This window comes from Lemur catta, chromosome 6 (genome assembly GCF_020740605.2).
Source record: "Lemur catta isolate mLemCat1 chromosome 6, mLemCat1.pri, whole genome shotgun sequence".
NCBI classification, from domain to species: domain Eukaryota; kingdom Metazoa; phylum Chordata; class Mammalia; order Primates; family Lemuridae; genus Lemur; species Lemur catta.
The window spans coordinates 25,573,302-25,589,057 of record NC_059133.1 but is presented as its reverse complement, the minus strand read 5'-3'; the positions used below and the strand labels follow the sequence as shown (position 1 = coordinate 25,589,057).

The window sequence follows — 15,756 nt, the reverse complement described above, 5'->3', positions numbered from 1 at the left end:
GTGTCCATCAATGGATGAATGGATAAAGAAAATGTGATATATACATGTGATATATAAATGAGTCATAAAAAAGAATGAAATCCTGTCATTGGCAGCAACATGGATGGCACTGGAGGTCATTATGTTAAATGAAATAAGCCAGGCACAGTAAGACAAATATCACATATTCTCACTCATATGTGGAAGCTAAAAAAGTTGATCATGTGGAAGTAGAGACTGGAATGATGGTTACCAGAAGCTGGGAAGGGAGGATGGTAGGGGAGGTGAGAGAGGTTAGCTAACAGGTACAAACATGCAGTTAGGTAGAAGCAATAACTGCTAGTATTCAGTAGTACAGTAGGGTGACTACAGTTAACAATAATTTATTGTATACTTCAAAAAATCTAGAAGAGAAGATGTGACATGTTCTCAATACAAAGAAATGATAAATGTTTGAGGTGATGGATATCTTACTTACCATGATTTGATCATTACATGTTATATATATGTATTAAAATATCACATGTACCCCATAAATAAGTGCAATTATTACATATTAATTTTATATATATATATATATCATCCAAAGATATTTCAGGAAAGGGACTAGAGGACTCAGTGTTGTTATGATAACGCATGGTGCATATGGTGCACTTTCTCAAGCATCTCTTTTAATTCTTAACACACACCTATGAAGTTGATTACATTGCTGCTATGTGTCGCTGAGGCTCAGAGAGGTTATATGACATTTGCAAGGTCATATAGTCAATACAAGGCAAAGTAGAACTGTATTAATCTCTTTGGGCAAAAGAATTCAATGCTCTTCACGCCAGGACTATTTCCAACTCCTCAGGGATATTTTCCGTTGCCAGGGAACTTCTAGCCTCATGAGAGGAAGGTGAGGAATCAGGGAGAGACTTCAAAAGAGTTGAAAGTGAGTCTGCCTTCCACAGCCCCATAGCCCAGAACAAAAGCATTGTCACAGATTCCAAAGGTGACGGGGTTTTGAGCCCCTGCTATGGGCGAGGCACTGTGCTGCATGCTGCTCATCTGTGATCTCTCTGTCTCCACAGTAACTCTGTGGAACTTGATATTATCCTAAGTTTTCAGGAGTTTAGGGAACTTACTAAAAGATACAGTTGTTCTGGGGCAGAGGTAGGATTTGAATTCAGAGCCTTCTGAATCCAACATTCATCCCCCCTACTGTGCTCTGTTTTAAACAACATTCTCAGAAAACTTAAATTCTGTGTCATGTTACGGGCTGCCTAAAATGGACCCATAAATGCACTAGGATGAATTTACCCTCCGTACCACGTGAGCCTGGGCATTATGAATGTATGCACGATCCTGGTGCACTCCCATTAATGGGAGTCAAATTCTTCCCACTGTCTTAGAAACAATAAAAATGATGCAGAGGAAGAGACTGGGAACTTTGTACCAGGTCTCTTAGAGTGGCTCGATTATCAAACACTAAGAATTCTAGGACTGAATGTTTGAGATGTGCCAGGCGTTGTTCTAAGCACTTGGCATGGATTATCTCATTAAAACCTCTCACCCATGCAATGAGGTAGCTACTCTTAGCATCTACATTTCCCAGATGAGGTTTAGAGAGGTCAAGTAAATTTCCCAAGGTTCCAAGAATGCCGGTTGCCCCAGCCCAATGCTGCGTCCCACCAAGACAGATTTCTTACAAGAACATTTTTTATCTGGGGTCCTTAACTCCTATCACTGTTCCCCTGAACACATTGGATTATTTATTATAAAGGGAAAGTAGCCTTCATTGATCTGGACCCATCAATAAAAAGGCTTTTTATGTCTAATTTCTTTTGATAGAAATGTTCTTTGTTTTCCCTAATGGACCTAAAAAATAAAGCTCATAGATAGATGAAAGAAAAACTTATAGCCTTATTTTTATAGTTGTCAGTCAACTTTTTTTTTCTCTCTTCTGAGGTTTTCCAAAACACTAAAAGTTTCCAATATCCCTGCCTGGATCTTTGTCTAAATTATTTACCAGTGATGCTTCTTGCCTGATTGCTATCTGGAGGAGAAGGGTGTTTTCTCAATTAGCCCGAATTCCAGTGGATGCTGCCAGCCACAGCTGTTCCCCACAGCAAGGCAATGTGGGGCACTGGCCCTGGGGTCGTGTGTTTTGAGGGGATCCCTAACTGCTGCCAAGAAATCAGTTACAGGAACTGCTAGCCACCCAAGGAGCACTGGAACACTGCTGCCAGCGAGTCAGCTTGGGAGTCAGCCGCTAAAGCCACAGCTCTGCTCCCCGCCACGCCCAGCCCTTCCTCATCTGTCTGCTTCCTTCCCCATCCCTGCCAATTCCAATGAGAACCACCGCCACTTGGAGCTGGATGAGAACTTGGAGATCATCTAGTACCTTCCACCATTTCACAGAAGAGGGATCCAAGGTTCACAGAGGGGAAGATGATCCCTGTCACCTGGTTCCTGGAGCACAGTGTACCATGCACCCCTGTGCTCACTTGGGAGTGGAGAAGATTGCACTTGGCTGTAGGCCCCTGAGGAGGCGCCCTGGATGTTTTCAAAAGAAATACTTTGATAAAGCTGAGAGTGTGGGAGGGTGAGACCCCACCCCCATTCCCAAGGACATGGTCAAGCTATGAAAGACAAGTGCAAATTGCTAAGCAGGTGGCTAAGAGATAAAAGGGGAGGGTTTGTTTGAAGAAGTAAAGAGAGGGAAAGAGCTCTCTGTTTCTGAAGAAGAAAATGGAGCCTGTTGTGGGCTATGTATTTGACCCCCCTCCACAAACCAAAATTTTCAGTAAAATAAATATACACACTCACAAAACCTTTGGCATGAGGGGGTTTACAGTGGCAACTAACATAGGAAACCAACCAAGGGGCTAAGTTTGGTCCATGCTATTCAGGGAAGAAACAGTGTATATGGAAACAGGAGTCCAGGGGCCAGAGGAAGCCACGAGACTCTTAGTCCCTGTGAGTTTGTAAATATCTAGGGGAGGGCTTTGGACTTCCATGGGCTATTGGATTGGTGGGGCTTTGTGCCAACTGTACCCAGATCTCTGAAATGCACGGGCTGATACTTTGCGGTGGCAGAAAGACATAAAGGCATCTTTGTGGAAGCAGGGGAGCTGCCCACAGTGTGCCTGGCCCACCTAAGGATGGCGCTGAAGGGTCTGGGTCACAAGGCATTTAATCTGGGCCTGGGACAAGAATGAAAGATGGAAACGAGGCAACAGCCTACAGCACGAAAAATACTTAGTGGAAGGGCAGGATCCCTGTTGTAGTCAGTTTGGGCTGCTAAAACAAAGTGCCATAAACTGGTGACTTACAAACAACAGAAATTTGTTTCTCAGAGTTCTGGAGACTGGAAGTCTGGGATCAGGGTGCCAGCATGGCCAGGGGCTGGGGAGAGCCCTTTTCTGTGTGGTAGACAGCTGTCTTCTCTTTGTATCCTCATAGGGCAGAAAGACAGCCAGAGAGCTCTCTGCGGTCTCTCTCATAAGGGCACTAATACCATTCTTGAAGGCTCCATGCTCATAACCTAATCACCTCTCAAAGGCCCCACCTCCCATTTACGGAATTCCCATGTAGAGCCCACAGCAATACCTACTAAGATCCCTCGTTCTGTCTTCCCCAGTACTTACGTACCCTAGAACCACACCTTCCTCCGCCCCCCAACTGCAAATTCTCCCTATTGAAAATGATCTGTGTCTTTATCCCTCTCTTTTCCCCCTTTGCTCTATGTCACGTAGAACAACTTAGCCTCTCCAACTTCTATTTTCATTTTCTCTTCATTTTTGATCAGTATCCTGATTCTCCCCAACAAAGGAGAGTCAAGAAACTGACCCAACCAGCGCGAATCCTTCCTTATCCCTCCTACCGCTCCAGTCTTGATCCTCCATTCTCCTAAGTGTGCATCACAACGAGGATGGGAACAAAGCTGTTGAAACCGGAACTCTCCCAGGGCCAGGGAGAAGGAGAAGGAGAGAGCCAAGCCAGTGGGCAAAACTAAACTCTCAGATGAGAAGGGTAAACAAAGCTAGAGCATATATGTTAATATATCTTTCACTACTACCAACGGAACATGCGGTTTTAGGGGACTTAATGAGTTTTAAACTCTTCTTGTGCATCTAAATCTTGCTCAATTTCCCCATTTAGGAGAATTGAGTGGTGGAGTTATAGGTGGTCTGATGACTACTGACTTCATCACCATTTCTGGAAAGGCAAAACATCTGAAAAAAGATTCTTTCATTTCTTTAACTGAAAAGTAACAATGTCAGTCAGTAATAGTCAATACTACTTAATCCAATCTAAGGGCCCAATTGCAGACCCTGAGCTTGGCACTGGTAGATAGGTGCTTGCCAAATACAGTCTAATATGGACTTTTCAAGAACAAAGTCTAGTCTGTGGCTTATAAATTTTCCCAACAAGCTCACAAACACATCCTGTCCTTACAGAGTAAAATCTCTAAGAACTGCTCATATCCAGGCCTCCTAGGGCCTCCGTGGGAGAGATGGTATTCTGATATGTCTGCTTTGGCTTTCCCCAGTGGTGTGAGCAGAACGAGCAGTGCGGACGTCTGCACCTGCCAGAGTTGCTGGTGGCTCCACTACACAGGCTTACTCGATACCCACTGTTGCTGAAGAATATCTGGAAAAGGAGCATAGACGCAGCTGAGAAAATCATGATCTACTCCATCAAGGAAAAGGTGGAAAAATCAATCCGTAAGTCCCTGAGATAAGTGAGCTTAATGAAAGAGTTGGGGCCCTGTGACTCCTGGGAACCATCTGGGCTTCCATCCTAGAAGGTAATTCCACTGACCTGAGGTCATGGCTGTCGGAAACGCGGACTCCACTTTGAGTGCGTTGTAAATCAAACACACACAGAACAATGGGCTCCGGTCACATCCTGGCAGACCCTATGAGAACTCTCACACCCGGCTTACACAGGACGTGGCTCTGTCTCCAAGGATTTCAGAAGTGAGTTCAGGCAGGAAAACTTCTACTTCCCAGATGATGGAAGGCACTTTGTTTTTAACATCCATACTGAACCCACACACAAAGCAAGTGGGAATAAACACCAGGGAAAGCATATCCGGAGGATAAATGACCATTCATCATTTTTTTTAAATCCCTGAAATCCAGAGCCAATGTAAAAATAATGTCAACTGCAGTCTTTAGAACTGAAACATGGGGATGGGAACTGAGCAAGCCCTAAGATGGCTTAAGTTTATCTGTGTAGTTCTGTGTAATGGAAACTCAAATAAAGAAGTCCATGATTTATGTCCATAAACCAAGATTTCCTGGTAGGTATCAAAAGGGAACAGTTCAGTTGGATAATTATTAGCTGTACAGAAATGGTATTCTTTTTCTTTTGCAAGTTTAAAAGTAAAATGACCATTTAGTTGGGATTTCTTTTCTCGTTTTAAATTTTTTATTCAAATTCTAAAATTACCTGAAGAACTGGAATTAAATTTATCAAGTGAATAAGACAAAAATTCCATTAAAGACTGACTTTTTAAAAACTTAAAAAATAATGTTAAGGGTTATTACTCATTTGAATACGTTTGTGAGGGAAGATAATGGCAGCTGTTCTGGAGATTTTGCAATAAAATACGGATTCTCATTGTTGAGGGAAGAAATCTGTATGGCCTTCCTTTAGTCTAATACCTTAAAAAGGATGAATTCTCAGGAGTTCCACTAACAATACGATTCCGTGTGTGTGTGCCTTCCAGTCCATCTTTGCAAAAACCATTTCAAAAGCCCAATAGCAACATTGAGAATTTTTTATAAAATGTTGGAAAATTAATACAAACCTTTATAAGAGAAATTAAGTTCTCACCAAAAAGAAATAATCATCCTCATCATGAAGTGAATGTGTTTTATGATCAACACAAAAAGATATATTTGTCCTTTTTTTTTTTTTTTTCTTTCTCTGATTACCGTCTATGTGGTATAGGGAATAAGAGAAAACTACCAAGGGCTTTATTAGTATTATTGAAATAAAAATGCACAATGCATCTCCAACTTACTGAATTAAATAGGTTAAGCTTCATTTTTCTCTGCAAGAGGCTGACTTCAAATTAGTGAATTTTCTAAGACACATAAACAGCAAGTAATTTGTCAAATGAGCCTAAAATATGGTTTGGCTCCAAGGGCAGCCAGCGTCTCTAAAATGATTACTGTGGACCTTGGTTAAAATTTATGTTACAGTGTCACATGCATGTAAATATATACTGAATGTGTCTTGTCTTTCAGGGGATCTTGAAGGAAAAGTGAAGTGGCTGGACAATTTCCAAAAATTTAGACATCTACAGGAGATTATAGTGTGGCCTCCGCTTTGGGATAGAGATAAAAGGTTTTTCATTCCAGAGGTACAAAAAGGATCAATTAGAATTTAAATCCCTTTCCGGAAGTTTGGCATTCAGGTGGAAATACAATAGCCTTAGAAAGTCCCCATCTGTCCACTTGAAGAATAAATCTAGTTTTATGAGTAAGAAGTGAAGCCTTCCTTCACGGGGCATTGTATGTGAGGAGGCTAACGTCATTGTGACATTCTTGGGATGGTCCTTTCAGAGGTTTTCCCATTCTTTCTCCCCATGTCTATCTGCTGGGATCCACAAATGTCATGAACTTTCTAGATGGAGTTGATTATCCCAGTCCTTGATCGTGTTCTCTTCCAATTGCTAACAACAGTTCTTTTATTTTCTCCCTTGTTTTGCAAGTGTTTGAAACACATTTTTAAAGAACACATGGCAGAAAACGTCTTGTCACCAACCAACAGAAACCTTCTCTATGAAGGCAAATTAACTCTTGCAGGTAAATAACTGCTTCCTTTAAAAATGCAACATCTTTGCTACCTTGTAACTTGTTCAATTGCCATTAATTGAAGGGTAGGAGGAAAGGGAGCCCCGGAGAGACAAGGCTCCCAGAAAAAGGCATAGAAGGGTGAGCCCTGGAGGCTGGCTGCCTGGCTCACTCCCTGCTTGGCTTTTTCGGCTTGTGCAACTCTTGGGCCAGTGACGGCAACCTCCTCCCATGCTTCAGTTTTCCCTTCTTTGTTGGGAGGATTAAATGAGGCAACAGATGGACAAGCAGTTGAAAGAATGATTGACACAACATTTGTGCTTAGTAAATATTATGATGATCAGAAAGGGCTGGCTAACTAAAATAAGATTTGCAATCATTCATTTACTTAATTCTGCACGAACCCTTGATTGGGCACCTGTGGAGCATGAAGCCCTGGGATGGAAGGTTGCCTATCTATGGTGCTGTGAGATCAGGTGGGGAGGTGCTGGGGAGTAATTCCCTACTCAATACATGATTGAGACTCTACTGTATTCTAGGTGTAGCACTGACTATCAGGGTAGGACATAATCTCCGCCTGGCCCTGGAGACTGTCATGTAGGGACGATGGACACATCCAGTGTTTCACATCCCAGCACTTCTTCATGCACTCTTTCCAGTGAGGTATACAGAGAAGTTACCTTTGATCCCATGTTGTAGGTGAGAGATCTGAGGCTCAGGGCGGTTCTGTGCCGTGATCGACGTCACCTGGCCAGTAAACGTCAGAGCACCACCGCCAGCTAAAGCCAGGCTGCTTCTGCCTGGTGGGCTTCCAGAATCACAGCAACTGCCTTGGGAGCCAAACAGAGAGACCCAGCCAGGAAGATGCAGGCAACGAGAAGTCACTGAGTTCTCAGACAGGGAAGTGATAGGATTAAAAGAGTGTTGAAGAAAGAGTTATTAGTATCAGGACGCAATGCACAAAATGGTGTAGAGGAAACCAAAGCAGAGAGACCAGTGGAGAAACCAGAAGCTCAGCAGTGAACAGGGTGAGGTGAGAAGACTCTGGGCCTGTGGTTACCCAGCCATTGTTGACCTGTAGTCCACCCACCCTCCACTCTCATTTGGAAAGATAACAATTTTAACTTTTCTTTAATACTATTTACAATTTCAAAATAATTATATGACAAGATCAAATCATAGCAATGAAGCAAAACACCATTCTGTATTGAAACATACACTTATTCCCCTCCAAACTTGGCCTCCACCTGAAATTATCAGAGATTTTGGTTCACTCCTTCCCTCTACCGACCCACCTCCCAACACTGTGAGATGCATTGGCCTCTCCTATTGTAAAATGCTAGAAATGGGCATGATAGAAAACGATAAGTGCAAGAGCTATTTCAAAGGCAAAAACCGGAGGATTTTATGATTGATAAAGTGGATGAAGAAGAAATGAGTCAAAGATGCCTTCAAATGTTCTAATCTATGTGTCTGAAAGTTCGGTAACACCGTGGGTGGTGGAGATAGTGGAGCAGGAAGGCAATTTTAGGCTTCAGGCTTGGGTATGATAAGGAGCCATGTGGAAGCTGGATGAACATCTAGTGGGTGAAAAGCTATATCCAATGTGCTTTCACCTGTGACGGTGCAGGTGGGAGACTCACCTAAGAAGGAGTCTTCACAGATAGACCCAACTGTTACAGAAAATGCTTCTTGTATGGTCAGATGTGGTAGAATGGGGATGAGTACAAAACATCACTAACACCAGGCACTTGTTTAATGGCATATGCTGTATTAGTCAAATTCTGTCAGAGGACACTCCATATAGTATAGTCTATATGGTATCAAATCAAATTTAAAGCCAATGAGATTTTTACTCAGAGTTGGGCATAGAGATTCGATGGGGGTAAGGTAATAGTGTTAGAAGAAACAGGACATATCACTTCTCAGCCTTTTGGCTAAGATGGAATGAAGAAACAGGACATCATTTTGAATGGAAAAAACATTGAACCAAGAATCAGGGAAGCTAACGCCAATTGTGGGCTTTGGGAAAATTGTTTAAATTTCTTTACTCTCTTCTGTAAATGTTGTTGAAGATGATAATGGTGATGACAATGGTGGTGATGTAACCTAACACTTTCCAAATTTCCTCCAGCTTAAAAAAAAACTGTACTGTTGTTCTCATTTCCAGAATGTACAAGTTTTCATAACTTGTTTCCTAATTTGCTTGGTAGAACACTAGAGCCTCAGTAAATGGTAGCTAAAACAATCATTTCCTAGACTAAAGTCTAGGACATAGAAGGTATTTGCTGCCTGCTTGTTAAAATGCAATACTTGAAATTGGAGAAAACAAAGCTATTATTTCATTTTGACAAGGCTCATCAAGCTAATTCATATATGAGTGTCAGATGGTGGGGAAAACAAATTTAACAGGTTTTGAAGGTTGCTATGGAGTGAATTGTGGCCCTCCCCGCCCGCCCACACACACCATTCATGTATTGCAGCTCTAGCGTCCAGTGTGGCTATATTTGGAGTAAGGAAGGAAGGAAGGTAAATGAAGTCATAGGGTTAGAGCACTGAGCCAATAGGATTAGTGTCCTGATAAGAGGAGACACCCTAGAGCTCACTCTCTCTGCTGTGTGAGAACATATCTAGAAGGCGGCTGCCTGCAAGCCAGGAAGAGAGCTCTTATCAGGAACTGAATCGGCTAACTTGATCTGGTACTTCCCAGCCTCCAGCACTGTGAGATATAAATTCCTATCATTTAAGCCACCCTGTCCATAGTATTTTGCTATGGCAACCTGAACTAAGATAAAGGTCTAGTATTGTTCCATTCCTAGCCCTATGTATCAGAGACAGAGATAGATAACAATCGCCTAAAAAGAGAGTTTATTTCTCTCGTGTTAAAGCCCAAGCTATATGACAGCTGCACTCCATCAAGTGATTAGAAACCCAGGTTTCTTCTGTCTTCTTGCCATCCCTTTCTTCTGTGTGGCCTAAGATGACTCACCAACGTATCCGCATTCTACCCAGTGAGAAAAACAGGAAGGGACGAGACAGCTTAGTCCCACCCTTTGCAGATATGACTCAGAAGTTGTGTACTTTTATTCATAGTGCTTTGGTCAGAATTTAGGCCCTGGGTCATATTCGGCTGCAGGAGAAGCTGGAAGATGTAGTATTTATTCTTGGTTGATGTGTATTCACTAAAACTCGGGAATTTCATTACTACAGAAGAAAGGGAGAATGATTTTTGAGGGAAGACCAGAAGACTTTACAAAAGTAAAGTTTCTAATAGTGATGAAATATAATTTTTAAAAAATATTCAAAGACTATCCAAATTGAATAAAATACCCGATTTCTTTTCTCTGCAAATATAGAAAGAATCTTGCCTCTCAACTTAAAGTAGGAAAGGAGATAGAAATGAATCCTAAATGTTTTATCTATTAGTTTAATCTTTGCCACGTAGCTTCCAAGGATAAAAGCATATGAGAAAGAACTTCTAGAGTAAGATAAATAAATATAATAAATGGAACAAACTAAAAAAAATTTACTGGGTTTTCCTATGTTTGCTTTCAGCACCTGTCACATGATGGTCTTAGCATGGGCTGCCATAACAAAATACCAGAGAACAAGTGGCTTAAACAGCAGAAATTTATTTCTCACAGTCTCAGAAGTCCCAGATCAAGGTCAGCCCTTAATGAGGGCTCTCTTCAGGATGAGAGAGAGTGAGCTCTCTGGGGTCTCCTCTTATTAGAATACTAATGCGACTGGATCAAGGCTCTAGCCTTTTGACCTCATTTTAGTTTAATTACTTTCTTACTCCAAATACAGCCACACTGGGGGTTAGGATTTCACTGTATGAAATTTGAGGGGACACAACAGCATAGTCCATAGCAGTGACAAAATGCCTTTCACTGATAATATGTGCCTTTGCCAATAACCACCCAGATGGATCGAGAGGCAGAAATACCGCGAGTTCAATTAGTTGATGGATTTGTCCTAGGCTTATTTGAAGCCATTACAAATATCACCCGAGTTATCTTAGAGTCACATGAGATGCATCACAAATACAACTGTCTTTAAAGTTGGAAGCTTGGGCTCTAATCAAGTCTGCTTTAGGAAGAAATCAATTCAACATTAATGCGGGCAGTTTTCTGACCTACATGATTGGAGCTCCCTGGTGTGCCATAATACCCACCTTGTTTTGTTTATTAAGGAATTCATTGATTTAAATTAAATTAAAAACCCTTCTACTTCCTGTTTCAAGTCCCCATTTCACTTTCTCTCTCTCCTCAGAAAGCACAAGATTCCTAGACGTTTATCTGTTTCTCTTTGATGATTTCCTCTTAGTTACCAAAACCAAGCGCAACAAAAAGGTAAAATGCTGCTTTTTCTAAATAACTTTCTAAGTAAGTTTGCTACATGAGTTTAGAAATATTTCTAGATAAGTTGTGTTAAAAATATAAAATATTCTTATACATCAAATTGGATCTCTCCTTCTAAAAAGTGGAGGCATTATAAAATATTGGCTTTTTCAGTCAGAGAGCTCTGAATTGAAAAAGCAAAAGCAAACTACATCTCTCAAGGCTGTTGAGGGAGGTATACATTATATTATTTTTTCTATTTTTAGTTAGTATGGACACATAATAGCTCTATATCTTTATAGGGTACATGTGATGTTTTGATACAGGTATACAATGTGAATTAACCAAATCAGGGCAACCGGGGTATCCATCACCTCAGGCACTTAACATTTCTTTGTGTTGGGAACATTTCAATTCCACTCTTTTAATTATTTTAAAGTATATCCTAACTTATGGGTGATTATAGTCACTTTGTTGTGCTATCAAATATTGTTCATTCTATCCAACTATATTTTTGCACACGGTAATCATCCCTACTTTATCCCCTGCCCCTTGCTACCCTTCCCAGCCTTTGGTAACCATCATTCTACTCTCTGTCTCCTTGAGATCAATTGTTTTTAATATTTAGCTCCCACGTATGAGTGAGAACATGTGATATTTGTCTTTCTGTGCTTGGCTTATTTCACTTAACATAACGTTCTCCAGTTCCATCCATGTTTGGCAAATGGCAGGATTTCACTCTTTTTGTGGCTGTATAATATTCCAATCATCCACTGATGGACACTTAGGTTGATTCCATATCTTGGCTATTGTGAATAGTGCTCCGATAAACATGGGAGTGTAGATATCTTTTCAATATACTGAATTGCCCTCCTTTGGATATATACCCAGCAATGGGATTGCCAGGTCATGTGGTAATTCTATTTTTAGTGTTTTGAGAAACCTCCATACTGTTCTCCATAGTGGCTACACTGATTTGCATTCCCACCAACAGTGTAGGAGGGTTTCCCTTTCTCCACATCCTCGCCAGCATTCGTTATTGCCTGTCATTTCATAAAAGCCATTTTAACTGAAGAGGATATTTAACTGAGAGGATATTTCACTGTAGTTTTGATTTGAATTTCTCTGATGACTAATGATGTTGAACATTTTTTCATATACTTGTTGGGCATTTGCATGTCTTCTTTTGAGAAATGTTTATTCAGATCCTTTGCCCATTTTTTAATCAGAGAATTTGATTTTTTTTCCTATTGAGTTGTTGGAGCCCCTTATATATTCTAGTTATTAATCCTTTGTCAGATGGGTAGTTTGAAAATACTTTTTCCATTCTGTGAGTTGCCTCTTCACTTTATTGATTATTTCCTTTGCCATATAGAAGATTTTTAGCTTGATGTGATCCCATTTGTCCAATTTTGCTTTGGTTGCCTGTGCTTTGGGGGTATTACTCAAGAAGTCTTTGCCAAGACCAATGTCCTGAAGCATTTCCTCAATGTTTTCTTTTAGTAGTTTCATAGTTTCAGGTCTTAGATTTAAGTCTTTAATCCATTTTGATTTGATTTTTGCATACAACAAGAGTCTAGTTTCATTCTGTTGCATATGGATACCCAGTTTTCCCAGCACCATTTACTGAAGAGACTACCCTTTCCCCACTTGTGTTCTTGGTGCCTTTGTCAAAGATAAGCTCACTATAGATATGTGGATTTATTTCTGGGTTCTCTATTCTGTTCCATTGGTCTATATGTCTGTTTTTATGCCAGTACCATGCTGTTTGGTTACTACAGCTCTGTAGTATAATTTGAAGTCAGGCAATGTGATATCACCAGTTTTGTTCTATTTGTTCAGTATAGCTTTGGCTATTTTGAGTCTTTTGTGATTCCATATAAATTTTACAATTATTTTTTCTATTCCTGTGAAGAATATCATTCATATTTTGATGGGGATTGCATTGATCTGTACATTGCTTTGGGTAGTGTGGACATTTTAACAATATTGACTCTTCCAATCCATAAAAATGGAACGTCTTTCCATTTTTTTGTGTGAGGAGGAATTGCCGTATGTATTAAGCCATCAGATAACTAATGTTTCTTATTCTACTCATTTGTTTACACAGAAAATAAGATCATAAGACTAGAAATCTCATATCTTTTAATAAGCTAAGCTTCTAGGTGGCATTAGTTGGTTGAGCTAGGGGTGGGGAACCTGCAGCCTCAAGGCCACATGTGGCCCTCCAGATCCCCAAGTGCAACTTGTTAACTGGATCCAAACTGCACAGAACAAATCCCTTTATTGAAAGGATCTGTTCTGTAAAATTTGGATTCAGTCAAAAGGCTGCACTCAAGGCTCCAGAAGACCACATGTGGCCCCAAGGCTGTAGGTTCCCTTAAGCAATTAAAAATAGACACCCATTAATCAATCTATGAATAGCTGATTGGTGGTTTGGGAGGGAGTGGGTGTTGGACAATATTAAGAGTCACAGTTTGGGAACTTTTATGGCCTCTTATTTTAGGTTATTCAGACTAGCATGTCTGAACAAGCCAAGTTCTGAAAATTTCTACCCCTTTCAAAAACCTTGATGCTATCACAGCTGACCTTCACTTCAAATAATGGTACAAATCAGAACACATACATGTAACAGCAGCCCATATTGACAAGGTGATGTTCTGGTTTCATGCTTTACAACGTGATTCCAAAGTGAAGACTGTTACGAGTTTACATGTCTCTTTGCTATTTTGTATACTGTATATATCATGCTAATCGCAATATTTTACATCTTTTTAAACAAATTCAGCGTCTTATATATTCAATTATTTACAAATTCTAGAGCATGGAATCTAGTTAGAGTTTAGTATTATATTTCATGTGTAGAGTTGGCCTTTCTGATTCATCTTACTCAATACTATAGAGAGATTAAAACACTGGGGATGAAAATCTCCCCATTGATGTGACGGTGATTTATTTATGCAGGTAATTAAACTTGGCGAATCAGAAACACTTTGCTTTAAATCACTATGCTTTGGGGAAATGCTTTTTAGGATCCAGAAAAGATAGTAAGCTAGATTTCAAGCAATTGTTTTTAAGAAATCTATTTGCTTAAGGATGCACTTTAGGGATCTGCAACAATATTTACTTTCTATTTATCACATTACTTTCCTTATTAATTTCAGAAAGTTGGAGGCTCAGACACTGGTTTAATGTGTCCTTCTCTGACTCTTGAGCTGCAAACAGTAATAAAGGAGGGTGGTTCGTGTACAGTACTCGATCAGCCTATACCACTAGATAGACTGGTTGTCAAAAGTATTGATCCACTCCACGTGTCAGGTATGTGTTCATTTCCATTATTCAGCTCATCTGTTTGCCATCACACAGTTTTATATGGGCCTTTTTTGGTAGCAGGACATGAATGCAATTAAAGTCTTTGTAAAAGATAAGACTGTATTCGTATGTGGCTATATATCATTCACTTTATAAATTAGTTATTGTGGCCAATGCTCAGATGATCCAGCGCTGCCACTTGCTAGCTGTTTGACCTCAGGCAAGGCATTTAAATTTTCTATGCCTCAGGTTCCTCTTGGTAAAATAGCGATAGTAATATCTACTTCAGTGGGTTTTCATGAGAATTAAATGAAATAATATATATAATGCAGTCCATAAATGATAGGTGTTGTTAGTAGTATTATAGTAACATTATTAGTATTAATACTATTACTATTGTTAAAGTACTGGTAAACCATGATGTGCTATGCAAGCATATTTTATTATGCTGCAGAAAGAAATATGCCAGAAATTAAATATATAAATATATATGCACGTATACACACACAAGCACACATCAGAAATAGATATCATGTTTAATCTTTTATTCAAGCATTTCCTGTGTGTCTCCTGAGAGCCAAGCACTCAGCAGGCCCTGCAGTTACAAAGATGAACAAGAAACAGCCCTCGTCCGTGGGGAGCTCTCAGAATAATGAAAGATCAGTAAATCCTTCGCAGGAAAGCCATGGGACGCTGAGGGACTTGAAGGACATTTGGGAGGCAGTGTTCATGAGGATGCAGGCTTGTAGACCGGCTGAGGCCAGGTGGGTGGGAATTGCCCTCCTGTTCCATGAGAGGAGCAGGAAAAGCGGGGACACTGACCATTCCCCTCAATTGCCTCCCCAGCAGGCAAGCCCAGAGCTTCAGTGACTAGCACAGGACAAACCCATACATACTAGAGCAACCTTAAAGAATGGATGAATGAATATGCAAACAACAACAGCAAACATTGATATAGTTATGCTATATAACTAAGCTATATTATATATTAAGTGCTGTACACACATTAACTTGTGCATGGCTGCAAGCTCGCTCCCCACGTGCAGAAGGGAAGCCTCTATCCAGAAGTAGAGCCATCTGCCTCCTGTGTCTGTTCTTTCCACGTTCAATAAGATTTGCTGGAAAGTGACAAGGGCGGGCCTGAAGGCCTCTTTTATTTGATCTGACTGGGACCAGCCACAGTCTCCGTGGGCCGAAGTCTGCGTGAGCCAGAGAGCGGCGCAGGGGCAGGCCCGGAAAGGGCTGTGCCCGGGGGCGCGGCCTCTGCCCGGTGGGGCGCTGGCCTCCAGTGCGGGCCTCCCCCGCGCTGCAGGGACGGCGAGGCGGGC

At 40.8% G+C, this 15,756-nt stretch overlaps 1 protein-coding gene across 2 annotated transcripts in view; it reads left to right on the top strand.

The window, feature by feature from the left end:
• The window catches only part of PLEKHG7 (pleckstrin homology and RhoGEF domain containing G7), a 55,007-nt gene that overhangs the window by 33,581 nt on the left and 5,670 nt on the right, over positions 1-15,756 (top strand). For both annotated transcript variants that reach the window (XM_045553255.1, XM_045553254.1), the window contains exons 10-14: positions 4,517-4,691; positions 6,225-6,340; positions 6,692-6,785; positions 11,049-11,128; positions 14,281-14,434. In XM_045553255.1, coding sequence (XP_045409211.1) covers positions 4,517-4,691; positions 6,225-6,340; positions 6,692-6,785; positions 11,049-11,128; positions 14,281-14,434 — 619 coding nt within the window. The remainder of the gene's footprint in view (positions 1-4,516; positions 4,692-6,224; positions 6,341-6,691; positions 6,786-11,048; positions 11,129-14,280; positions 14,435-15,756) is intronic.